The sequence below is a fragment of the Triticum urartu genome, chromosome 7A (genome assembly GCF_056163025.1).
Source record: "Triticum urartu cultivar PI428250 chromosome 7A, HENAU_Tu73, whole genome shotgun sequence".
NCBI classification, from domain to species: Eukaryota; Viridiplantae; Streptophyta; class Magnoliopsida; order Poales; family Poaceae; genus Triticum; species Triticum urartu.
This window is the reverse complement of record NC_141879.1, coordinates 158,681,925-158,707,503: the sequence shown is the minus strand read 5'-3', so window position 1 is coordinate 158,707,503 and position 25,579 is coordinate 158,681,925. Positions and strand designations below refer to the sequence as shown.

At 45.5% G+C, this 25,579-nt stretch overlaps 3 protein-coding genes, 1 long non-coding RNA gene and 1 pseudogene across 8 annotated transcripts; 2 read left to right on the top strand and 3 right to left on the bottom strand.

Annotated features, from left to right (window-relative positions):
* The first annotated feature begins 3,014 nt into the window (after nucleotides 1-3,014).
* LOC125523707 (uncharacterized) lies at nucleotides 3,015-7,115 on the top strand. 4 transcript variants are annotated; one of them, XR_015612119.1, is made up of 5 exons: nucleotides 3,015-3,563; nucleotides 3,790-3,865; nucleotides 3,973-4,421; nucleotides 4,698-4,812; nucleotides 6,715-7,115. It is a non-coding gene; the product is annotated as an uncharacterized LOC125523707 (long non-coding RNA). The 4 variants fall into 4 exon arrangements; XR_015612117.1 differs by having other exon boundaries at nucleotides 3,790-4,421; XR_015612118.1 differs by having other exon boundaries at nucleotides 3,015-3,865.
* A 4,930-nt stretch (nucleotides 7,116-12,045) lies between these two features.
* On the top strand, nucleotides 12,046-16,183 carry LOC125524458 (Tetratricopeptide repeat (TPR)-like superfamily protein). 2 transcript variants are annotated; one of them, XM_087532789.1, is made up of 3 exons: nucleotides 12,046-14,009; nucleotides 14,940-15,108; nucleotides 15,396-16,183. In XM_087532789.1, exon 1 carries the CDS (start codon nucleotides 12,135-12,137, stop codon nucleotides 13,926-13,928), a length of 1,794 nt encoding a protein of 597 aa, XP_087388915.1. In that variant the 5' UTR covers nucleotides 12,046-12,134; the 3' UTR covers nucleotides 13,929-14,009; nucleotides 14,940-15,108; nucleotides 15,396-16,183. The 2 variants fall into 2 exon arrangements, with proteins under 2 accessions (XP_087388915.1, XP_087388913.1); XM_087532787.1 differs by having other exon boundaries at nucleotides 12,046-14,245.
* A 1,184-nt stretch (nucleotides 16,184-17,367) lies between these two features.
* LOC125518560 (putative aldo-keto reductase 1) lies at nucleotides 17,368-19,506 on the bottom strand. The gene is made up of 7 exons (XM_048683376.2): nucleotides 19,271-19,506; nucleotides 19,015-19,182; nucleotides 18,728-18,937; nucleotides 18,435-18,607; nucleotides 18,241-18,337; nucleotides 18,008-18,161; nucleotides 17,368-17,689 (listed from the first exon to the last, which is right to left on the bottom strand). Exons 1-7 carry the CDS (start codon nucleotides 19,328-19,330, stop codon nucleotides 17,514-17,516), a joined length of 1,038 nt encoding a protein of 345 aa, XP_048539333.2. The 5' UTR covers nucleotides 19,331-19,506; the 3' UTR covers nucleotides 17,368-17,513.
* A 1,722-nt stretch (nucleotides 19,507-21,228) lies between these two features.
* On the bottom strand, nucleotides 21,229-22,116 carry LOC147958735 (uncharacterized; annotated as a pseudogene).
* A 986-nt stretch (nucleotides 22,117-23,102) lies between these two features.
* On the bottom strand, nucleotides 23,103-24,759 carry LOC125524245 (putative aldo-keto reductase 1). Its single transcript, XM_048689321.2, has 6 exons — nucleotides 24,616-24,759; nucleotides 24,328-24,528; nucleotides 24,021-24,193; nucleotides 23,821-23,917; nucleotides 23,576-23,729; nucleotides 23,103-23,278 (listed from the first exon to the last, which is right to left on the bottom strand). The coding sequence occupies exons 1-6, from the start codon at nucleotides 24,757-24,759 to the stop codon at nucleotides 23,103-23,105; spliced, it is 945 nt and encodes a 314-aa protein (XP_048545278.2).
* Nucleotides 24,760-25,579: the final 820 nt, after the last annotated feature.

Below are 25,579 nucleotides of genomic sequence, written 5' to 3'. Positions count from 1 at the left end.
ACTGATGAAAATGAAGATTTGGACGACACTGCGGCAGGCCCTACTACAACAAACGACCCCAACAACGCTGGCGCTCCTTCATCAACTTGATATTCTTCAGGGGCGTTAGTCCTCATATTCGATCCTTTTGGTCATCTGATGACAAAGGGGGAGAATTTTGAGTTAGTCTTCAAGCGGGTCTTTCTATATGGGCGTTTTTTGTTAAGTTACAACTCTCGTTCTTCTGAGACTTTATTAGATCGAGTTGTAAACTTAAACCCGATGGTGCTCTGATACTCTTGATACGTTTTTCTGCATGTTTATTCCTCGTTAAATATTATTGCACGCATGCTAAATTACATCAGTCACCATATTTCATCATGCATTTCAAATTCTTCACTGTTATATGTCAAATGCGTATATGAATTACAAGATATAGGGGGAGATCTCCATGATTCAATTCTTCAAGTGTGCATTGCTTCAAAAGCAAATTCCTCACTATGCACATCTTCAGGGGGGGTTCTTCTATATCTTGCAATCAAATTCCTCAATATCAATATTTACACTTCATATGTTTATCCCCGTTGAAAACTTAACCTATATTGTCATCAATCACCAAAAAGGGGGAGATTGTAAGTGCATCTAGTGCCCCTTAGTGATTTTGGTGTATTGAACACTTATAGGTTAAAGGACTAATGCGTTTGTGAGTGTACACAGGTCTATAAGTCTATGAGGAGTTTGATATTTACAGAGAAAGTCGACCCCTAAAAATGAAGTTTTTCGACTGAAGACTTTAGATCTCTGAAGACTTTGAAAGTGAAGAAAATGGTGTTACCGTGAAGACTTGGTATTCATTCGAGGAACATGAAGCATGAAGACTTTTGTTTTCGTAGTTTCATTTTCTCTTTCTTGAGTCATAGGAAACACCGTACTGTTAAAGGGGGTCGAGGAAATACTAAGGAAAAATTTCCATGTGATGCTCAACTCAAAATCCTACACCTACCAATCCCTTCGAGTGAAGCCATTGGAAATCTCATACAGTTCAGTCAATTTCTTCAGTGACAGAGACGAAGTTCTTCTGGTCTCTGAGGAATTTGTCCTGACTGAGGAGTTAGGAATTCGCCAGTGCGAATTACCTACACAGTGAGGAACATGATAGCCCTGAGAATTTTGCTACTCAAAATTCCGCCCGTTGCTGTGCTATGCGCCAGCTGTCCCAAAATATCTATCCACCTAACGGTCATATCATTGAAGGGCATTTATGTCTTATCATGTCGGGCTGCTCCCTAGGCTATAAATAGCTGCCCCCTACAACCACTAGCTGGTTGGCTGCTTCGAGAGAAACTGACACTTGTCATTTGAGAGCAACCCATCCTTTGAGGACTTTGAGCGAAAATCATCAAATGAGGAAAAACCGAAACCAAAACCCAAATACCTTCAAACCCCAAGTGATTGAGCATCACTGAAGAGATTGATCCTGCGTGGATCCGACGCTTGTTACCTTTGAAGACTGTGCTTCTTCCAGACGGTTGGGCGTCATGGTCTAGAGCATCCAAGAGGAATTGTGGATCGCCGAGTGACCGAGTTTGTGAAGGTTTGGAAGTCGCCTGAAGACTTACCACGAGTGATTGGATGATGTCTGTGTGGCCTTAGTTCAAGGAGAATACGGTGAGGACTGGGTGTCCTGAGCTGCGTGTTCAGGACTGGGTGTCCGGGACTGTGTGTCCTCGAGTTTAAATACTCAGCCGCTCCAACCAGATGTACAACTGAGACAGCAGTTGGAACTGGTCTACCAAATCATTGTCTTCACCAAGCTTACTGGTTCTATTCCCTCAACTCTTTCATTTCCTCATAACTGTGTTGTGTGTTTGTTCATATATGTGTTTGAAGACTTTGACTGAAGACTTTCTCTATTTCCTCAGTTCAATTTCTTCAGTTTGTTTGTCTTCATCCTGTGTTATCCTGTGCTTACGCTTCCTGTACTCTGTGCTTGTCTTCATTTCATCATGATGACTATGCTTGTATTCTGTTATGTTTACTGTTGAGTACTTATTCCGCTGCTAGTAGTTCTTCGCTAAGGAATTTCCTCACCAGCAAATTTCTCAGTGAAGAATTTCATAAAAATCGCCTATTCACCCCCCTCTAGTTGATATAACGTACTTTCAGAATAATCGATGGATTCAAAGTTGCGAACCAATGAGGACTTTATTGTATTTGCAATGCCAAAACTGTCATAAATACTTCTCCTCATCCTGCCTCTGCCTTACCTGTCGCCGTGTTGTCCGTCGCAACCTCGCCGGATCTGGAGGTCTCGATAGCAGAAGCCAGAAGGATGCGCTGTGTCGCCCGCTTGTAGAATGTGGAGGTCTTGATAGCAGAAGCCAGGAGGATGCGCCGTGTCGCCCGCTTATGAAATTTGGAGGTCTCGATAGCAGAAGCCAGGAGGATGCGCCGTGTCGCCCGCCTATGGAATGTGGAGGCGATCGATGAAGAATAATTGAACCATCGTTTGGTTGGGAGCTTGCCACCGGCAAATTGCGGAGCCTTCACTGAAGGCAGAGCAAATGGGCTGGCCCATTAGGAGGTAAACGAGCTTCATGAAAGTAAAATATAACCGAAATATTGAAGTATCGAGCAATTATAATGTACGTATGTGATATAATTTCTTAAATAACAATTCAATATATAAATAAGAAAATAAGAATTAGGAGAATTGGAGTAGAATTATGTGTACAAGCGAGCGGAATTTCTTCCTAGTTATCAATCCCCTAACCTTTTTCTTGCATTTCTTCAGTTACAAATTAGCCATTGTAATCTCGTGTACTTTATTTGTGTCCAAAGACCATACCAAGACTGCTTTCAGACCTCCAGCTTATCAATACTTGATTATATAATTTATAAATCGAGGCTAAATCTCTATTATTAAAGAAGAATCGAACGTCGTGATGGTTCAACCTGATAGACTGATAGATGGTTTGACCTTACCTTCGCTAATCCTCCCACCCCTTCTTCCATCCCGCGCACCCGAAAAAAAAGTCAAAAAAGAAGAAAAAACCACGACCCATGAACGCACAATCCCACGCCCACGCAGCTCGTCTCCCGCATCCCATGGCTCCCGATCCCGTCTCTCTCACGGCTCCTGAGGAAAAAATGTCTCCTGCTCTCGCCTCCTCGTCCGCCCCGCGGTCGTGGTCCAGGCCGTCGGCGCTGGGATCCAGTCCCATGAAGAAATTCTCTACTCCTCCCTCTTATCTGTACCACTCTAGATCGCGTCCAACCATCGTCGAGCTTGGCGGCAGCGCAGAAGGAGAGCGCTGGTACGTCGGCGCTAGAGGACGTACTGGGCCTGGGGGTGGTTTGCAAGTGCAGCCATACGACTCGGCCATGGCGGATGCGCTGGCCGCCGGGAACGCCAGTCCGCCACCGTACCATTGGGGACGCCGTTAGGAAGGGGTGTTCTCAGTGCGACGGAAGGTCGGCGTCGAGTGGTGCGGCGAGTGCCAGGCTTCTAGAGGGCGCCGACGGTATGACAGCGGGGTGCCGGATGATCACACGTGCTTATGCTCCGGCGGACAGGCTAGCAGGTCGTGTCCTACTACTTCTTTAGGTTCAGGTACCCTTGATCGATCTAAGTGGTAATTGGTTGGTCAACGATGTTTGATTGATCTAATCAATCTTTTTTCTGAAACTGATCTAATCAACCTTGAGATGTCCTAATTTCTCACCAGTCTATTTAGGAAGACTTCATCTGCAAGTATGTATCACTCTTTTTGACTATAGGAAATCTGATCCGTGCCCACGATGCGCCAGGGCTGGGATCATCACGGCGCCTGCACAAGGTGGTATGAGTGCAGCACAGCCGATGCATCCTCTCCACCCGCCGCCGGTGAGGACTCTGAGGATGGGTACCAATGACGGTTTGCGCTTCCCTTGTCATTCCTCCCATGACCTCTTCTTGTTTCTCATCGGCACTCCTCATTCTCTGATTACAAGGTCTCTTTTTCATCATACAAGCAAGGAGACTCATCGATCAGAGAACTGGTGCATGCGTGCCGCGTGCGGCATGGCATTGGAGAATAGTGAAGCAAGCCCATGGATGAAGAATCATTGGCACCGGCCTATGTGGCAGCATTACCAGATGCGTACGCAGTTCGTGCGAAGGGACCCCTCATTGCTTCGACGCTGATTCAGTGGGAATCACCAGTTCACCGCCGCCACTGTTGAAGACGTGTAGAAATAGCTTGTGTTTTTTCCTGTTCCCCTCATTGGTGTTCTCGTCCCTTCCTCTCGACTCATGCAGATTCCGAACATTGCGTTTTTTGTTTGTTTGTTCATATGCAGGTTCTCTCCTAGATTTGGTGGTGCAGAAGTCAGCAGCGTTGGCGCGCTGCAGCCTGCAGGTCATGGATGTGAAGCAGGCCCTGATTCTGAACTATGGGAGGGTAAATTAACAATTACTCATAGAGATTGATTTATTTAGGACATACAACCATCTCTCTCATGCCCTCTTTCTCTCACTTGTTTTTCCCATTGGATCAAGAGCATGAGACGACGTCACATTGTGGCTGTAATGAATACAATTTTGACCAAAGGTTTTATTGTTGTTTGGCAGATGGGGACTTGATCATCTTTGTTGTAGCACAGAGACTTGTTCCAGATATTGAACATGTCTTTTTATCTATTCTTTGTTTGTTCTGAATTTGGACGCTTTCATGCAGATCAAGTTATTACGGAGGACAGAAAAGAAGAGGTGCATTGCAATATATATTTGACTATTAAATGTGTGGCACAATCTGTTGACAAACACATTTAGGTATGTGTAGTATGCTTCAGGTAATTAACCACTGTATCTGTTTCGTCAATTATTTCCTTTTCATTCAGTGAATTAACTGTACTTTGGTTAAAAAGCATGAGTCGAATGTGTAAGTACGGAAGAAGTTCTCCCATTGGGTTGCCACTACAACGAAATAAACATGTAAATAACTGCTAAACATACTCTATTTTCGTAATTGAAAGGCTTTCTGCCAGTCTCTTGAAAGAACTATAAGAAATGCAGCCTTGATAACTGAATGTCTACATTCATTTTTGGAGATCACAGAGCTATATATTAATGAGTTATTATGTTGATGCACACTACATTCAGTTTAGTGAGCTTGTTTTTTTACCTGATTCAGTGGTAATGTAATTGGGTGGTGAAGAAAACTAGCAAGCTGCATAGGAGAAATTCATACGTGCACCTGCGTGGAATAATAATTTTCCAAATGTCAAACAGTTTTAGAAAAACTATACATACAAATATCTGCATCATCTGTGTCCTTGTAAAATTTCGTGGAAAAATGATTTGGGAGAATGAGGTTAGGAGGTAGTATGCTTGGGCAGGAGGAAGGGGTTGCTTTAGTCTTGACCACGAAGTGATCTGGTAGCATTGTAGCGGCCAGCTGGCCACTCGCTCTCCAAATCCTGCAGCTTCCCATGGGTCCAATGGACACGCACATCGACTCAGATCTGCGGGCTCCATGATCACCACGACTGCCTCCTGGGCTTGCCGCTGGCAGTCACCGAACCCTCACTGGATTGACCCCACAACCGACCATCGTCCTCCTCTCATTAGTTGGCTTCCCTCTACCGGATCGGATTTTTTTTGGTTGGTTTGCAAAGTGCAAATGCTGACCTCCTTCATGATGAAGGAATTGAGGAGATGAACTTTTGCTTCTCAAGCTCTGATTTAGTTGAGATGTTTAAATAATATTGCTCACTTCCAAGTAAATTTTACGATGATGTGATATATGTCTACAAATTTCTATTTTTCTTCTCTGTTCAGGTATCTATACTAAAGGTTGCAGTACAACACTAGCTGGTTACAATTTTGTAGATTTCCTTTTACCCTTAGTTTGTGCTCACTCCGATCCATAATAGAGTTAAAAGGAAATCTAGGAAATTGTAATGCTAAGTAGTATAGTCCCTTAAGGCCTAAGATACAAGTTAAAAAGTAGTATAGGATATGGGAGCAAAAGGTTCAGTGAACAACTTTTAAAACCTGAGATGGAAGCATATTTTGTAGGCTTGTAGTGCATGTTCACCTGTACGAGCTAGAACTTCCTTTGTGTTTGTGGAAGTGTAAGCCTGCCATTATCAGTTGAGTATAGGGCCTGACTAGCGTTTTGGTCTTTCATTTAAGTTTTACAGCCTCAAGTAAAATATTTGAATTCTTATATCGACCACATCACTAAAATTTGGTTGGATTATGGTTGAATGTTAAGTCGAAAGAGGGATCGGCCTTCAATGTTGCCTCGTCAGGCTGTTGAGTTCCAACGAGGTCTAAATCCATTCCCCCGTCATATGTCGATTGCCTTCATACTGATGTTTCCCCTTAGTGGCATTGTTTATTTGGTGTCTTTTTTGTACAAAATTACTTTATGATGTTCATCCTGCTAAGCCGCAGGGGAAATAGTACTTCTAGTATTTGTAATTTTGAATCATGGTCAATCAATCAGTCGTGGATCTGATGGCATAGTAAGTTTGTTTGCATTTCATATGGTAGTGACAGAGGCTCTTTTCCTCCAATCAATCAGTGAGAGATCCAATAGCTTAAGGATGTCGTACACAATGCAATGTAACTAAAATAGTCTTTATCTTTTAATCACTTTCCCAGCTATATTTCTTCTAGAATTCAATTTTTACTTTGTGATTTATCGGCTTTTTGTTAGATGATACATGCTTCTAAATACAATGCAGACCAGGCTCCAAAATCAGGATACATGCCAGCTGCAAAGCAAATATATTAAAGTTGCTCAGGTGGATCTATTTTGGTTCGAGCTGCTCAGGTGGATCTAATCAAGACAACTTATTGACAGTCTTCCATTTCGACTGCAGCAATGTGCGGTGGCGCATGTGGAGTAGGAGGTACCGAGGTAGAAGAGAAGATGGAGAAGGTGGTTATTCCGGCCTTACGTTTGAGTGTTGAATGTGGAGTATATGAAAATACTTGAGTTGAAGAGCATCCAGTACCTGAGATAAATGATCGAGGTGATGCTTGACTTGAATAAAATGAGTTGTCAGAATATGAAAAGAGGAAATTACTGTTTTTGATTGCATCTTAATCTAAAGATGAATTTAATGACACTTGCATTGACGAATTGAAGAAACTCCTGTCGAACACCTTTGATGGTTGCAATTATTGCACAAACATCATTTCAAAAGTAGCAACACATGTTTTATTCTTAAAAAAACATATTTATGCCATCTAAAAACATATTTTTATTCCGTGGCAATGCACGGGTATCCAACTAGTATAGGTACAAGATAAAGAGCATGGAGGGGGCGGGGGGGCAAATGCCCCCTACCTCAAACCTCTCCTCATCTATACAATTTCCAATTTTCTTTGTTTGAGGAGGAACTTCACAGACTGCATTTCTGCACCACCTCCTTCCTTCCCACATGACTTTGCTTGGAGCAGGCGTTGCCGAAGTGGCAACGGCGGGTCAGCTTTGCTCGGCCTTTGCGGGGTTGGGCTAGTGGCCATTCCTAGAGTAGATATATGATTTTACCTCTCTGTTCAAGATCTCGCTCTACTTATACATAGTACTACGCACTCGCATATCGGTTGTCGACTGTTAATTTGTGATTTTATGATGGATATAATACAAGGCTTGGAGCGACAAATAATTTATGCACATAGTAATGCTCTAATGAAAAATATAGTTCTTCTAGTAATTTTTTGAAGAAATTCGGATTAGTGAAAGAATTTAATTTTAGTAATAAGTGTTGCCTAAGAAGTCATGGCATGCCAGAATGGGGAAACAAAGTTCGTCAAAAAAAATGGGGAAACAATGATGTACAGATGCATCCTAGTAATTACTCTTGTATCTTATCAACCGTTACAATTAATTATTGTACTAAGTAAGAAGACTAGGCCGTAAGGGATTCTTTAACCTGTTTTTTTTTTAAAAAAATGAGACCAGCCCAAGGACTAATCCTTGTTAGCTTTTCTTTATAGAAGAAACTTCGTGAGCACCCCGCGTTCGTGCTGAGACTTGAACTCAGGTGTGCTGGCAGCAACCTCAGTTGCCCAGCCAACGGGTCGACGCTCCGTCCTCTTTTATTTTTTTACAGCATGCTAGAAATTTACAAGTGTAACTCTAGAGAAAAGGGTGTACAACTCAAGCACGGCTGGTTGTGATCTTTTTACGGTTTTTCAGATTCTTCTGGTTAGAGATTTTGTGCACGTGTTGTTTCTTATTTTTTTCTACTACTACGTCGGTGCTGCTTTGACTAAGGTTTCGATGGTGCGCCGAGGTGGTCGATAAAACACATTAGAATCCCTTGGTATTATTTGTACTTTGTACACCCCAATCGCAATATACACGAGCAGGGGTAGGAATTCACCTTGTAATGAGATTTGAAACTGCGTAAATCTATCTCCTGTTTTCCCTCTGACCTAATCGCCACGCCAGCACACCCTTACGAGGGATCTGTCGAAATCTTCTCCAACAAACCTTTTTTAAATTCATGATTTTTTAATTAGCAAACATTTTAAGATTCATGCTTTTTTTAATTCAGGGACACTTTCAAATTATGATTTTTTTTGAATTCGTGATTTTTTGGATTCAATGGCATTTACAAAATTGTATACATTTTCAAATTCCTGAACATTTTTTGAATTCGTGGACATATTGCGAAATCCTGAACATTTTCAGAATTCATGTTTTTTTGAAATTTCTGAATATTTTTCAAATTCGTGATCAATTTTTCATTTTGTGCACATTTCTGTAATGCACGGACACTTTTTATTTTTTTTAATTGAAATGATACCACTGAAAACAAGAAACCGAAGGTAAAAAAGACCAACTAAAAAGACCGAATCTATATCTATTTATACCCCCTACTTAATAATAAAACAATGTGCATTTCATCAATTTTTTCATCCGGTCACCGCCAAAAAGAATTTTTTTCTATTCGAGGTGGTACTGAATTCTTATAAGTTTGTCTGCTAGATAGAAAGTCTTTTCCAGAATTTCATACGTGGGCCACGCACTATGGCCCAGCGAAGCCAGCATAGTTATTTTTCTAACCACACAGCTGAAATTGTTTTATTTTCCGCACAGGCGACAAATAGTTGGAACTTCGCTTGGACAGCCAATAATGAGCTGGCCCATTTTACTTTGTTTCTGTGTTTTACTTCTATTTTTATTCTCCTTCCCCTACCTATTTTTCCCCTTCCAAGTTTATTTTCTTTATAGAATATATTTCATAAATTCAAAATTCTCAAAAAATGTTCAGAATTTCAAAAAATATTTTTTTGGAAAATGTCCAGAATTCCAATTTTTTGTTGCCTTTTGTGTTCTACTTCTATTATTATTATCCTTCCCCTACCTCTTTTTCCCTTCTAAGTTTATTTTTCTTATAGTATTTATTTCAGAAATTCAAAATTCTCAAAAAAGATCAAAATTTCAAAAATATAAAAATATAGAAAATGTTCAGAATTCCATTTTTTCTATTTTGAAAAATATTTGGAACTTGTAAAGAGTTTCCCATTTTTTCAAAAAAAGTTTTGTAATATTGTTCGAGATTTCTAAAAAAATGGCATTTTAAAAAATGCTCCAAATTCGAAAAATATTCTTGGTTCAGTGAAATTGTAACAATTTAAAGTAATGTTCGCGTATAAAAGATACACATTTAAAAAAATGTTATGAATTTTCAATACATGTTTCCATTTCATAAAACGTTCACAAATTCAAATAATTTTCATGTTTTTACAAAAAGTTAGGGTTTTCAAAAAAAATGTGAATTTTAAAAGATGTTCCTATTTCAAATTTTGTTCGCATTTTTCTAAAAGTGTAAATAAATTTCAAAAACCTGTTCAGGATTTTTTAAAACGGTTCATGTTTTCTACAATATTCAGGAACTTTATACCTTAAATCTCCTTGATTGAAAAGAAAAGCAAATTGAATAATTTATGGGTCTTTTTTGATATACGATCGCGTAACAAAAACTCTTAAATGCTCTGGATCAATGAATAGGAAAATATCGGCTTGATTACTTTACACCCAGCAAAACTGAGAAGCTAAATGTTCGTTTTCACGTGCACATATAGTTTTGCTTGCACATATAATTCTAACTAATTTTAAATGCATATTATTTTTTCTTCTGTTGCTACGCACAAGCATACGTGCTAGTATATATTAAAAAATAAAAAAAACTTACCGTGCGCTAGCTTGCTTTGCGGCGCGCTAGGTTAGAGCATCTCTAGCCGCGCCTCAAAAAGGCCTCTCTAAGCGATTTTTTCACGCCGGCGCCGAAAAAACGATCCAGTTGCGTCCTCAGGAGTCCGATTTTCACTGGCCTGGGCCGAAATCAGCGCCAGCAGACTCAGGCTGAACCCAACGCGCTAGGGCGCCCGGGGGCGCCGGGGCGAATTGTTTTGGCGCGAAGCAGCCGCGAGCCCGCCGAGTCAGCGAGACCGGCGCTTCGTCGCCCTCATCACATCAGTTTTCGCGGGAATCAATGCCAAGGCTGCTGCGCTGCCGCCGCCGGTCAGCCTTGCCATTGATTCCTCACGGGCGGCGTGTCACAGGGCGGCGCGACGACACCTCCCCTTCCTCGCATGCGTACACACAGGCGCGGCTATATAAACCGGTGGCCTCCCTTGCCTCTGGCCACACCAGCCCTAGCTGCCGAGCTCTCCCTCTCCCGTGCGCCGCCGCCGAGTCCTCCCTCTCCCGTGCGCCGCCTCCGAGCCCTTCGAGTACTTCGACAGTCCCGACGATGGCCGAACATTTCCCCGGCGACGAGGCGGCGGCCAACGGCTTCGGCCGACGCTCGCTCCACGAACAGGAGTCATGGCTCCTGTTCGAGGCCAACATCCCGGCGCCGCCGGACATGTGCGCCGGGCCGACGGGGTGGAGGCTCAGCAACGGGGGAGTGCCCATTCCCCCGCTGCCCGACGCCGTGGCGCGTGCCCCCTACTTCGCCGCCGAGGTAGAGCTCGTGCGCGCCTCCCTCACCGACAAGCAGCTCGCCCTCCCCCAGTACACCGCCGACAACCACGCAACTTGGGCGGCGTACTTCGAGCGCCGTCAGGAGCAGAGGCTGGCGTTCACCAACGGCGCGGGTGGTGGGCGGCACGAAGAATAGCGAGGGGCGCCACGTGTGGTGGGGCATCCCCGGCTGCACGCTCGAGGGCGTGCTGACGCACCTTGAGGGCGGCAACAACCCGCAGCTGGCATACCCTCCCCCGGCGGCCGCCCCCGCCCACCGCCGACGCGCCGGGCAATGGATGCCCAGGAGGTTCGGCTCCTCCTCGTCTTCCTCCTCGCACTCCTCCTCACGGTCTTCTTCCCACTCCCTCGGCTCTCCGGGGCTGCTCGGCGTCGAGGCCGAGCCCGTGGCGGAGACACCGCTCGGCCGGTGCACCCGCAGCGCCCGCATCGTCATCAACGAGGGCGGCCGGCGCGCCTCCTCGTCGGCTCCTCCGCGCTTCGTCAAGACAAAGACGGAGCCAGGGCTCGCACCGGTGAAAACGGAGCCGGGGCTCCCCGCCGTGAAGACGGAGCACGGTGACGTGGAGCTCAACGACGAGGCGGCCCTGAAATGGGCGCACGAGGAGTTCCTGAAGATAGAGAGGGAGCGCCAGTGCGCCGCCTTGCGGCGCTTCGAGCAGCGTCGCCAGGGCCGCGACGAAGGAGGAGTCGTCGTCCTCGACGACAGCGACGACGACGACGCGCCGCCGCCGCCACCAGTCCGCCATGGCGACGCCGGGCAAGGGTCCAGCAGGACGTCCGCGTCAAGAAGGAGAAGGCCGCCGCCGACGGCGACTACTCGATGTTCACCGATATTTTTTAGTTATATTTGCTATGTAGCGCGTCGCGAACATGTCTATTATATGCTAAAGTTTGCCGAAATTTAACCATGTTTATCGAACTTCGCTGAACATTTTTTCTTAAAAAATTAAACGCGTCTGAAGATGGCCCTGGGGCCGGCCAGACTTTTTTTTTTTGCGCCGGCTAGCCCTAGACGATGATTTTAGGCGCCCAATAGGGGCCAACGGCTGTAGATGCTTTTAGGCCCATGTAGTCGCGTGCGCTCGAGCTGGCGTCGTGAGCAACGTGAGGCGCAACTGATCGCAACGAGCGACACATAGCATCGCCCAAGCCACAATGCCACCCGCGCCGGCCACGGCCACGGCGGCGGCGGCGGTGCTGCACCTGGAGCCCTTCCTCCCTTGCCTGACCACGTTCTCACACTACAAGCAGTTCCACGCGCAGCTCATCACCTCGGCCCGCCTCTACTTTGAGCCCTCCCTCCGAGCCCGCTTCCTCGACCGCCTCGCGCTCTCCGCGCACGCCGCGGCGCTGCCGCACGCCCTCCTCCTCCTCCGCTCCCTCCCGTCCCCCGCCACCAACGACCTCAACGCCGCCCTCCGGGGCCTCGCCGCCTCCCCGCACCCCGCGCGCTCGCTGCTCCTCCTCGCCGGCCGCCTCCTCCCCTCGCCGTCCCCGCCGCGGCCCCGCCTCGACGCGCTCTCCCTCTCCTTCGCGCTGAAGGCCTCCGCCCGGTGCTCCGACGGGCCCGCCACCCTCCAGCTCCACGCGCTCGTCCTCTGCCTCGGCTGCACGGCCGACGTCCGGCTGATCACCACGCTGGTCGACTCGTATGCGAAATGCGACGACCTCGCGTCCGCACGGAAGGTGTTCGATGGAATGACCGTGCGCGACGTGGCCTCGTGGAATGCGCTGCTTGCTGGGCTGGCTCAGGGGACTGAGCCTACCCTGGCCCTGAAGCTGTTCCACAGACTGGTAGGGAGCTTCCGGGAGCTGCCACCAAGGGAGGCACCCAATGAGGTGACCATGGTTGCCGCGCTTTCTGCGTGTGCACAGATTGGCTCGTTACAGGACGGGTTGTATGTGCATGAGTTTGTTCGCAAAATGGGCGTCAGCGGCAATGTTCGTGTTTGCAATGCACTTATTGACATGTACTCCAAGTGCGGTTCATTGGCCCGGGCGCTGGAAGTGTTCCACTCCATCAAACGAGAAGACCGGACACTTGTGTCATACAATACTGCGATACAAGCAATTTCCATGCATGGGCATGGGGGGGACGCACTAAAGTTGTTTGATGAAATGCCGACATCTATTGAGCCGGACGAAGTGACCTACATCGCTGTGTTGTGCGGATGCAACCATGCTGGGCTCGTGGATGATGGCCTCAGGGTTTTTCATGGCATGAGGGTTCCTCCCAATGTAAAGCACTACGGCACTGTTGTGGACCTTCTTGGCCGTGCAGGCCGCCTTGCCGAGGCATATGATACCATTAAGTCCATGCCGTTTCCTGCAGATATTGTCCTCTGGCAGACATTGCTGGGTGCGTCCAAGACGCATGGTGATGTTGAGCTCGCGGAGTTAGCTGCTACAAAGCTTGCCGAGCTTGGTTCAAATGTTGATGGTGACTATGTGCTCCTCTCTAATGTATATGCGTCAAAGGCACGGTGGGCAGATGTTGGTCGAGTCCGTGATACCATGCGAAGCAATGATGTGCGGAAAGTACCTGGCTTCAGCTACACAGAGATAAGTGGTGTAATGCATAAGTTCATTAATGGTGATAAAGAGCACCCAAGGTTGCAGGAGATTTACAGAGCGCTAGAGGAAATTGTATCAAGAATAGGTGAGCTGGGATATGAGCCAGAAACAAGTAATGTGCTTCATGACATCGGGGAGGAGGAGAAGCAGTATGCATTGTCTTATCATAGCGAAAAGCTGGCCATTGCATTTGGGCTGATTGCCACGCCACCTGGGGAGACCTTGCGGGTGATAAAAAATCTCCGAATATGTGGGGACTGTCATGTAGTGGCAAAACTCATATCTAAAGCCTATGGCCGAGTGATTATAATCAGGGATAGAGCAAGATTCCATCGGTTTGAAGATGGGCAGTGCTCTTGCGGCGATTACTGGTAAAACACTGGTGTGTGTAATGATTTACAGGGGCTGATGGAGTTGATAATGAGCCACTGACTTCACAGGATCAGCGGACTACAGGTTTGTCGGGAGTTCATACAAACCCAGCTTGCTAGTGTGGCTTCATATGATTCAACTTTCATTTGAGAAGAATCTTGCAAGTGAACTCAACTCCACGAGCTTGAACTTTACTCTGTGTTTGTGTTACTTACATGAGCGATCACTGAGAGGCTATCAGATATTACACCTACAAGATGTAAACCGATAATAGCTTTGCACTAGCGTTATTCTAGTGTGCCATTAAAGAGAGCAACCAGGTGTGTGTGGGATAGGGCTCATGATATTTTTCCGTTCTGGGAGCCCAGAGAAATTTCGTATTTGTGGAAAATATTTTCCTTTACATTGCTTTCTAGTTCCTCCCAACAATCTTACAGTGCCATATTATACTCATGGTTCTTATTTATATTAAATGTCCATTGATTTCATCTGATATCAAAATGTCCAAGCTTTTGAGGATGCAATTATTTTACAAAGTCTTTGAGTCAAAATAGCTTGAGGTTGTCATGAACACAACCTTTTGCTCCTTTCTCCATTTTGGTCTGTACAGTCGTGGTTGCACAGTTTTAAAAACACAATGTTTTCTCAGAAATGTCACTGTTAACATGTCATTTTTTAAACCAAATTTATTATCAGCAGACATGAATTTATTAACACCAACAAGATATTCTTTTCTTTGAATATTTCTGGAGATTTAAGTTTATCAAGGAACCTCTTTCCTCTGATCGCAAGAAAAAACAGCAACCTCTTTCCTTGACTGAATTTTCTATGTATGTTCCAACCGCTTTCAGTATGCACTTTGTTTGGTTGTCCCTTTCATCCAAGCATGAATTGCAGTCATGTTCTATGATGAATATGTAAATTGGCAGGTTGTGTTTTTCACATCTCATAGTTTGGTCTTGTTTTCAACAACTTTTTGTTATGCATGCTGATACATTTAGAAACTCTTTGCAGCACTCTGTAGACGGCTTATTCAATTCGAAGTTGCCACTGGTGAGGCATTCAATGTTTTGTCGTTGGCTGCACAGAGACAGCCTTAAGGAAGAATGGGAGAAATTCATTGAGAAATGAGTAGATCTGTAGATATGATGCATCCAACCAGAAGTATTCTGCTCTTGTAAAGGTAAGCTAGCTATTCTATGGCAGTATAATATTGCGATAGTTCCCTTTCTCTTGTGAAGGCGAATCGAGTCAGCCTTACTCTACGGATAAAGTAATGAAGTTTATCATGTATCTGAATTTTCTTCGTGGAAACAACATGAACACAAACTGTTCATTGAAGAAGCTATGCGTGTGACATTCATACTGAATTTTTACTGTGTACTGTATTTATCTATGCAAATTCAGATAGTGTTTGGACATTTGATAATATTAGAACTAATGTTGCATGGGCCTGGATTACTCTTGCAGTGGGGGAGAATAGAGGTTAAAGGGGCAAGAATGAAATGAATGTGAGGAAAGGATGATCACTCTCAAAGCTTCAATATTCAGAGTTGATGCAAAGCCTCTGGTCTTCCATGCTCCTGCTCTTTCTCTGAAGTCTTGGTTGTCCAGAAATGGCGCAACTGAAATGCCTTCGAAGACATTCACATGGATTGAGTGCCACCTATTGCTTCGGGTTGTCAAAGCTCCCCATTGGCTCTTAACCAACTGGCTTAACACCTACCATAATCAACATTGGTGTCGTCAATTGTAAGCTTATCCCCTGTCACCAGAGCTACTGCTTATGCAGTGCATTCCGCCCTTGTGTAAGTTCAGTTATGAAGAGATTGTAAAAGTACGTTAAATGAAGTTTGGGGTCTTATGTTACTGGGCTGAAACCATCTGTCCCTGAAAGCTAATGCAGCTCCTCTACTTTAATGGAAGAGAGCCTGGAGCATGTGGAGCAGTGGAGGTGACCGCATCAGATGTGCATCAGGCTTGAGTTCATGACACTAAACCTGATAAGATCCTGTGATCTCATAGTTACTGTCGATGCTGTGCAAATTATACAGTGAGAAATGTTTGGCTGAACCATGCACCTCCATGGGCCTCGAATGTTCAATGCTTATTCCGGACATGTGCCGCTATGCCATTCTACCACACCTCTATATTCAGGCAGCTCCATTTTATCCGTGCAACTTTAAACAATCTACTCCACCTATAAATTCAGGTGCTGCTATTCTATCCGTTCAATCTTTCACACATATTTGTAACGTTCAGTCTTTATCAAATGTTTCTAATATTTTTATCCAAGATGGACGGGCACAGCAAATCACGTCTTGCAGTCTCGGTCTTTTGTTATGCATGCAGACAGAAATTTACATGATTCCTGGAGAGAGTGCACATGTTCTTAGAGAGAATTCCTTATTTGGCCCTTCCTTGAAATTTGCTTCCTTTTTTGGCCCAAAACAAAAATTTCTGCCCTTTTTGACACTTAAACTTCATTTTGTTCCCTCAATGACATTTCCGTCTATTTTTGCCACTCACGGTGTTAAGTGTGAGGTAAAAAGACCATTTTGCCCCTACTGCACTATGTGACTATCCCGGACATCTAAGTTAAACAGAAATCAGTTCATCAATTTTTTTAAAGATGTTCACAGATATTTTGCACATATATTTTTCAACATTTTTTCCTTAGTTAAACTGATCTGTGCGTACAAAAGCCATAGAAATCATCTGCAGAACTTGTATTACCATATCTATATCATGTTTATAACATTGGTTAATTTATCACGTTCCAAAGTATATTAGACATAGTACTAACTCTTCTAGCTAACACACGTTTATAACTAGTACAGTACGCAAAATGTCCAAACAAGTATACTATTGTAGTACACTGCCCGGCAGCTATACACCAGGCGCACAGCAACCAGATATGGACAAAGAGAACGCTTACTGCTGATCACGAGCAGCCGGACACCACGCACACGGACCGTTAGTTGAGAACGACAGCATCCAGCCACGCGCGTAGGCGCTCGCCAGACTGAGGCAGTCGTCACCGCTGGTCGTTCGGTCCTGCCAACTACTACCTGTGCTTCCTCTCTCACATAGCAAGTTGTACACATCGCAAAAATAGTTTCTCCGATCTATTTTTCTGTCGTCGAATTTACGTACGGGAGTTCCCAACCGTGCGATTCCATCAAAAGACAATAGCTAATGGATCCAGTTGAAGCTAGCCTAGGCGTTCACTAGTATGTGGGGAACAGGGGAGCGTTTTCTTCCTTTTTACGAGCGAGCTAAAGCAGGGGTAAAAAGGACTTTTTAGGTTGCACTTGACGGTGTTAGTGGCCAAAACTATCGAAAATGCCATTGAGGGAACAAAATGAAGTTTAGATGTCAAAAAGGGAAGAAACTTTTTGTTAGGGCCAAAAAGGGAAGCGGATTTTAAGAATGGGCCAAATAAGGAATTCTCTCATGTTCTTATTTGCAGTACATTATTTAACACGGAAGATTCACATGGTACAGGCAGCACCATTTAGCATGATAACAGATAGGGAGTAGATGGCATGGCTGTTTTATTCTCACATATCACCGTTTTTTGTAGTTTTACTTCTTTGGTGTGTCTGCATGGTTCCAGTTGGTATGCGCCAAGGAAGTATAACTCCTTCCACCGGCCACATCTTCTTCACGTATCTGGCTGCTAATTTCTTTCAGGTCATCTTCGGTGAGCTTTATCTTTAAGGAGTCAATGTTGGAGTCCAGGTTCTTGATCTTTGTTGTCCCTGAGAAATTAGAGAGCATATTTATCAGTGATCAAATGCCAGTCTACTGAAAAAATGGACTTGACTGCTAATGCACACGTTTGGAACTTGGAAGTGACAAGAATTATGAATTAGCACATGTTTGGAGGTATTCAAACATCAGGACAAACTGTAGAGTAAATTCATTGCCAAATAAAGCTGGACTGCAACTGAAATATTTCACTTCTACCAGAATGCATGCAAGAAAGACGATCTTGAGTATTTCCGCCTTCTATGAGAATTATGATCTCAATAAAACCACCCCCCCTTGGTGACATGAGAAGGGACTGCAACATTTACCTGGTATGGGAACCACATCATCTCCTTGATGCAGCACCCAAGCTAAAGCTAGCTGAGCAGGGCTGCACTGGTGCTTCCTGGCTAGTTCTTCCATTTTCAGATAGAGATGCTTGTTCTTCTCCAGGTTTTCTGCTGAAAACCGTGGGTGCCTTTTCTGTGAGAAAGATACAGCAAAGCCTAAGTAACTGAAAAGAACTGACTGCTGCAAATGAAGCATTTGACTGTCTCGGTACCAGATTGGATTCATCAGACACTTGCTCCGTGACTCCTCTTCCGCCGAAGAACCCGCGGCCGATCGGGCTGTAAGGAACAATTCCAATCCCCAGTTCCCTGGTGTCCATAGATAAAAGCAGAAGAATCACTTTGGACTGCCCATTATGCATGGTGATCTCACAAGTATGTATAATTTGCAATGCAGAAAATAAACCTGCAGAGCGGCACAATCTCGGGCTCGATGTCACGAGCCCAGAGAGACCACTCCATCTGCACCGCGGAGACCGGGTGCACGGCGTGAGCACGCCTGATGGTGTCGGGGCTCGCCTCCGACAGCCCAATGTACCTGACCTTCCCCTCCTCCACCAGCTTCTTGAGCTCCCCGATCTGCAGAAGAAGCACGTCTCAGCACAGGAATTACAGTGAGCAACCGCAACAGTGAAAACACTCATGCATTGTATACACAGTTATTAACAGGATGAAGGGACTGATGAGGAGAGAGGAGACCGTGTCCTCGATGGGGGTGGCGGTGTCGACCCGGTGCTGGTAGTAGAGGTCGATGTAGTCGACGCCGAGGCGGCGCAGGCTGGCCTCGCAGCAGGCGCGCACGTACTCCGGCCGGCCGCACACGGCGCCCCTGCCCTCGTCGTACGCGTACTGCTGGATCCCGAACTTGGTGGCCACCTGCACCTGCTCCCTCGGCAGCTGCTTCAGCGCCTGTGGTGCACAGAGACAGACACACGCTTGATTAGTCTGCATTCTGCAAAGGAGGTAAATCAGTGAGCAGAGCAGACCTTGCCGAGGAGCGTCTCGTTGGTGTGGGGGCCGTAGAAGTCGGAGGTGTCGAAGAAGGTGACGCCGCGGCGGAAGGCGTGGGCCACTACGGCGGCGCCGGCGGCGTCGCTGAGCGGGGCGCTGTAGGAGCCCGTCAGGCCCATGCAACCGAACCCAAGCTTAGACACCTGCCTCGTCGTTGGGTTGTTAGTTAGATTCTGTGCCCAACAAGAAGAGAAGATGATTAATGGATGGAGAGGGCAAGGGAGAAACCACCTCCAGGCCCTGGGCGCCGAGCCTGACGCGAGGAACCAGTGGCAGTGGGGTTTCCTCCATGGCGCAGCAAGGACCGTCGACGAGCAAGTCAACGGGGCGGAGACGGAAGCGCCGTGCTGAATATTGCCGGAACTTGCAGGGCAGTAGCAGCAGTGAGCAGTGACTCGGGTGGCCAACTGAGCGTATGTGCAAGGTAGCAAGCTTCGAGCATTTTATAGTACTTCCTCCGTGCACTCCTCACTATGCATAGGTAGCAAGACGTTTTGGATATTTTAATACTCCCTCCGTTCCAAAATTCTTGTCTTACATTTGTCTAAATATGGATGTATCAAGTCATGTTTTAGAATAGATATATCCATATCTAGACAAATCTAAGACAAGAATTTTGGGACGGAGGGAGTATGAACTACACACGAATTAAATTGAGTGAATAAATACATTAAAACGTGTCCATATACACTGGATTTAGAATAAAAGTTAAAAACATCTTACAATAATGAACGGAGGGAGTATATACTATAGTGGCTCTCACTAACTTGGGTAGTGCGGAAGCCAGAGGAAACAATCCACTTTTGGGGCCATATCCTTTCCTTTTTCATATCTATACCTAATCTATATCTATATCTATATATTTTTTGCGATGTATCTATATCTATATCTAAACTATATCTATATCAACCTATATCTATATCTGACTATCTGTGTCTATATTTATTATATATCATAAATTTTCGTCCATCGCATGAGTAGGATTTTCTTCGTATGTTGCCAACAACTGTATTTTATAAGCCTTGCCGATGCCTCCTTTGCCCATAGCTTTCCTGGGGTGGTCATAAATTGTATCAGCATGTACCAGCGATGCTTTGTTCTATGGGCCGCGTGATGATTTTATGACCCAAAGCCAGCCCATGCAGGTGCAACTCATGTGTTGCTTTACGGGTACGACAACTCGTGTGTTGAATTTCATATATATCGCTTTATGTCGTACATTTCAATAACCTAGTTATTAGAACATTTCAATTACCAAATCACTTTGTTACCATGTGCATTTCAATATCGGATGCTTCACTATCAGATCAAATTGACAGCATATGAATTGCAGTACCAAATGCATTTTAATTACCATACCACTTTCAGTACCATATTCATTTCGATAACATGCACATGTTTCAATTTCAATACTACTTAAAAAAATATTTCAATAAAATTCAGTACCACATCCATTTCAGTACAGATGATAAATTTCAGTATAGTATGCAGTTCGATACCAGAGGCATTACAATAACAGATCACTTTGTTACCAGGTGCATTTCAATACCATATGCTTCACTATCAGATCACTTTCTTAGCATTTGCATTTCAACGCCAGATGCATTTCAGTTAGTAGGCCACTTGTTTTGAAATACCATAACCACTTTCAGTACCACATCCATTTCAATACCATTCATCTATCAGATTATTTTAGAAAATATATTGTTGCTATTTTTCTAGATATTTAAAAAATATATAAAAAACATATATTTCAAAACATTGATTTTAATTATTTTAATATAGTTTTTAATTAATGTGATACAGAAATATGAAACTAAAATTTCAGTCGCAACTGTTAATGTGAAACTGAAATAGTGAAATTTAAATCACTTTGAAATGTATTCAAAGTTGAGCTTGTTCAAAAGGTCTTGTCACCAGGAATTCAAATATATATAATATAAAAAATGAATTTTGGTTTGGAAGCTATGAATGATTTAAAATATCACTTGAAAATAAAAGCGTTGTTTTATGTATGGGGAGAGGAAGAATAGAAAGCATGCATGCAACTTCCTTGCCTACACCTCTCTTTCCAAACGTGGATCCTCATCTAATTGTTTTCCCCTCCCCGTGTTGGATTTCTTCACACGGGCAGCAAGGTGGAGAGACGAGAAGGAATTAGGGAAACTCGAACGTGGATCACCGGGCGGTTTGGGCATTTTTCGCCATTCAGCAAAATCGTCTGGATCGGCCTGGATGTCTGAATTCCCGCAAACTAGCATCAAACCTGGGGAGGTTTGGAGGAGTCCGGACGTCCGTCGTGTCATACTCCGACACCGCCTACCCACCAAAATAGCCCACCTCGAGCCCTTTTTTCGCACCCCCTGGTGCTTCTTATCCGCACCCTCGGGGACCGACGCTGCCGCTGTACCACCCCGGCCACCGCCAATGCCTTGTCGGACCTCCCCCACTCCAACCTGACACTTGACACTTGATGATTATTATAACTTTTTTTTAGAGAAAACGCAAGAAGAGCTTGCATTTCATTGCTTTGGAAAGAAAGGAAGCTTCGGTTACAATCCTCCTAGGAGGGAATTACAGTGCCTGGGGGCATATCAGTGCATGTCCCAGGTTTGCGGCAAGATGGCACGAAGCCCTAGGGCGGCCTCGTCTTTGATCTTCGTGAGCAGGTCGGACGTCGAGGGCTGGCCTCTGTTGAAGACGCAGTCGTTGCGGTGCTTCCATATCATCCATGGGATGAGGAGGGTCGCGGAGGCGAGGCCCTTGCGCATGGGCATTGGGGTGTCATGTCGCGTCGTGCGCCACCAGTCGTTGAGGGAGATCTCTCTGTCGGGCGGGGCACAGGGGAGTCTGAGCCAGTGCAGTACCTCATGCCAGATTTGCCTGGCGAAGGGGCAGGCGAGGGTGAGGTGGTGCATGGTCTCGGGGGCCTGGTCGCAGAGAAGGCATCGTGCGGGGTGCTGCAGGCCGCGGCGGGCGAGGCGGTCGGCTGTCCAACACCGGTCCAGGCGGGCGAGCCAGTGGAAGAAACGGACGCGCGGGGGTGCCCAGTTCTTCCAGGTGAGCTTCCATGATTATTATAACTAACATTGTTTGGCGCTGGATTATTCTTGCAGCGGGGGAGACAGAGCTGGCCAAAGTCACCAAGCATGAGATTAAAAAGGCTGAAATGAATGTGAGAAAAAGTATGATCACACGCAGAGCTTCAGTATATAGAGTTGATGCAAAGTCTGGTGTACCATGCTCCTGCTCTTTCTGTGAAGTATTGGTTGCCTGGAAAGCAGCCAAAAGGCCTTCAAAGGCATTCACATGGAGTTACACCTATCGCTTTGGATTGTTAGAGCTCCTCTTTGGCTCTTAACCAACTCGGTTATCATCTACCATAATCAACATTGGTGTTGTCACCGGGGTTACTGCTTATGCAGTGCATGCGCCTTTGTGTAAGTTCAGTTATGAAGAAATACGTGAAATGAAATTTCGGTCAAATGTTGCTGGGCTGGAATTATCTGTCTCTGAAAGCTAATGGGAGAGAGCCTGGAGTATGTGGAGTTGACTGCATCAGATGTGCATCACGCTTGAGTTCGTGACATTAAACCTGATAAGATCTTGTGATTTCGTGGTTACTGTCTATGCTGTGCACATTCCACATCCAGAAATGTTTGGCAAAACCATGTACCTCCACGGATCTCTATGTTTGTTCCGGATATCTGCCGCTATGCCGGTTTGTTCAGACGCCGCCATTTTATCCATTCAACTTTAAACAATCTACCCCACCCGTAAATTCAGGTGCTGCTATTCTATCTGCTCAATCTTTCTTTTGTAACGTTCAGTCTTTATCAAATGTTTCAAATATTCTCACCCAAGATGGATGGGTACGGCAAATCACATCTTACAGTCTCTGTCCTCTTTTACGTGTGCAGACAGAAATTTACATACTTCTTATTTGCAGTACATTAGTATTTTGTATGGTAGATTCACAAGGTACAAGCTGCACATTCAGCACAACATCAGATATCATGGCACGGTTGTTTCGTTCTCACTTGTCACTGTTTTGGTTGTTGTTCTACTTCTTTGGTGTGTCTGCATGGTTCCAGTTGGCATGGGCAAAGGAAGTATAACTCCTTCCACCGGCCACATCTTCTTCACGTATCTGGCTGCTAATTTCTTTCAGGTCATCTTCTGTGAGCTTTATCTTTAAGGAGTCAATGTTGGAGTCCAGATTCTTGATCTTGGTTGTCCCTGAGAAATTACAGAGCATATTTGTCAGTTATCAAATGCCAATCTACTGGAAAAATGAGCTTGATTACTGATGCACTGGTTTGGATCTTGGAAGCGACAACAAACGCAAGAGTTTTCTTTGTGGATAAATTAGGCCATTTTCGGAGGCGTCAAAATTGTTCATGGTTCAAAATCAACACCACGGCACAAACTGTAGAGCAAACAACCACAATGATATGTTCGCCTGCCTTGTTTCACGGCCAAATAAAGCTGGATAAGTTTCTCAAAGAGGAAACTGCACCAATACACAACATTTACCTGGTATGGGAACCACATCACCCCCTTGATGCAGAACCCAAGTTAAAGCTAGCTGAGCAGGACTGCACTGGTGCTTCCTAGCCAGTTCCTCCATCTTCAGATAAAGATGCTTGTTCTTCTCCAGATTTTCTGCTGAAAACCGTGGGTGCCCTTTCTGCGAAAAAGATACATCAAAGGGTTGAAGCAAGCCCAAGCAACTGAAAATAATTGACTACTGCAGATGAAGCAACTGACTGTCTCGGTACCAGATTGGATTCATCAGAGACTTGTTCCGTGACTCCTCTTCCGCCGAAGAACCCGCGGCCGATTGGGCTGTAAGGAACAATTCCAATCCCCAGTTCTCTGGGGTCCACAGACAAAGCAGAAGAATCAGTTCCTTTATTACATGATCAGTAACTCGGGACTATCTATTATGAAAGTGGAATTTGTGATGAAGGAAATTCGCCTGCAGAGCGGCACAATGTCGGGCTCGATGTCGCGAGCCCACAGCGACCACTCCATCTGCACCGCGGAGATCGGGTGCACGGCATGAGCACGCCTGATGGTGTCGGGGCTCGCCTCCGACAGCCCAATGTACCTGACCTTCCCCTCCTCCACCAGCTTCTTGAGCTCACCTATCTGCAGAAGAAGCACGTCTCAGCATAGCAATTGCAGTGAGCAACCACACCAGTGAAAACACTCATGCATTGTACAGTTATTAACAGGATGAAGGGACTGATGAGGAGACAGGATGAGGGGACTGATCAAGAGACCGTGTCCTCGATGGGGGTGGTGGTGTCGATCCGGTGCTGGTAGTAGAGGTCGATGTAGTCGACGCCGAGGCGGTGCAGGCTGGCCTCGCAGGCTTCGCGCACATACTCCGGCCGGCCGCACAAGCTGGTGCCCCCGGCCTGCAGCTGGATCCCGAACTTGGTGGCCACCTGCACCTGCTCCCTCGGCAGCTGCTTCAGCGCCTGTTCAAGACTTGCCCTTAGTCAGTTAAGTCCCTCTCCTTTACAAAGGAAAAAATCAATGAAGCGACGGGCACGAAGAGACCATACCTTGCCGAGGAGTACCTCGTTGGCGTGGGGCCCGTAGAAGTCGGAGGTGTCGAAGAAGGTGACGCCGCGGCGGAAGGCGTGCGCGATGACGGCGGCGCCGGCGTCGTCGTCGAGCGGGGAGTTGTACGAGCCCGTCAGGCCCATGCACCCCAGCCCCAGCTTAGACACCTTTGTTACGTTGTTGGATCGTTCGGTTCAGTACGTGCTGGCGAGACCGACAAGAGGAGAAGATGACTGATCGGCAGACTCACCTCCAGTCCCTGGGCGCCGAGACCGACGCGAGGAATCACTGGGGTTCTCTCCATCGCGCCGACGAGCGAGCTCACTGGCGGGGACGACATAAACGGATGAGCAGTCGTGAATATTGCCGGAACTTGCAGGACAGCAGCAGCGAGTGAGTAGACGAGTGGTTCGATGAGCATAGATGGTTAGCTAAACTTCCGAGTGTTTTATAGAGGGCTCGTCAACTTGGATACGAAGTACTCCCTCCACGTTTAAAAACAGTCCTATACGTTTTTATCAACCCAGATGATGTAAAGTTTGATCAAGTTTATACACAAAATTATCAACAACGTGAACCCGGTCTAATTTCCTTCATAAGAAACTCTCCAAACATCATTATATGCGTTTTTGTTTATAATATTATTTGTTTATACTGAAAAACAAATACTCCATACCATATTATCTGCTTATTACTTACTGCAACTAGCAAAGCTAGCGAGATTGATAACCTCACTAGGACCGTTGGTGGCACATGCAAGTTTTTTTTTATTATTGCAACACTACTTGAAGAAGACTTAGGTGCTGCCTGTTGATACTTTGGTTCTCAAATGAAAGAAAAGTTACCGCTTGCTACAAACTCTTACTATTCAAATCACAACAACCGGCTACCAATTAAATTTTGGAGTTGGCAAATAACCTCCTTTCCATTGCCTGTCGGGTATGTAACTTAATTACTTAAATA

Excerpts from the sequence above, each read along its gene's own strand:
- LOC125524458 (XM_087532789.1), top strand. The coding sequence starts at position 12,135 with ATGCCACCCGCGCCGGCCACGGCCACGGCGGCGGCGGCGGTGCTGCAC.
- LOC125518560 (XM_048683376.2), bottom strand. The coding sequence starts at position 19,330 with ATGGAGGAAACCCCACTGCCACTGGTTCCTCGCGTCAGGCTCGGCGCC. Across the intron at positions 18,338-18,434 it reads GAGATTGTGCCGCTCTGCAG|GGAACTGGGGATTGGAATTG; the intron begins GTTTATTTTCTG and ends TATGGACACCAG. Across the intron at positions 17,690-18,007 it reads TGATGTGGTTCCCATACCAG|GGACAACAAAGATCAAGAAC; the intron begins GTAAATGTTGCA and ends CTAATTTCTCAG.
- LOC125524245 (XM_048689321.2), bottom strand. The coding sequence starts at position 24,759 with ATGGGCCTGACGGGCTCGTACAACTCCCCGCTCGACGACGACGCCGGC. Across the intron at positions 24,194-24,327 it reads CCACCCCCATCGAGGACACG|ATAGGTGAGCTCAAGAAGCT; the intron begins GTCTCTTGATCA and ends CTTCTTCTGCAG. Across the intron at positions 23,918-24,020 it reads GACATTGTGCCGCTCTGCAG|AGAACTGGGGATTGGAATTG; the intron begins GCGAATTTCCTT and ends TGTGGACCCCAG.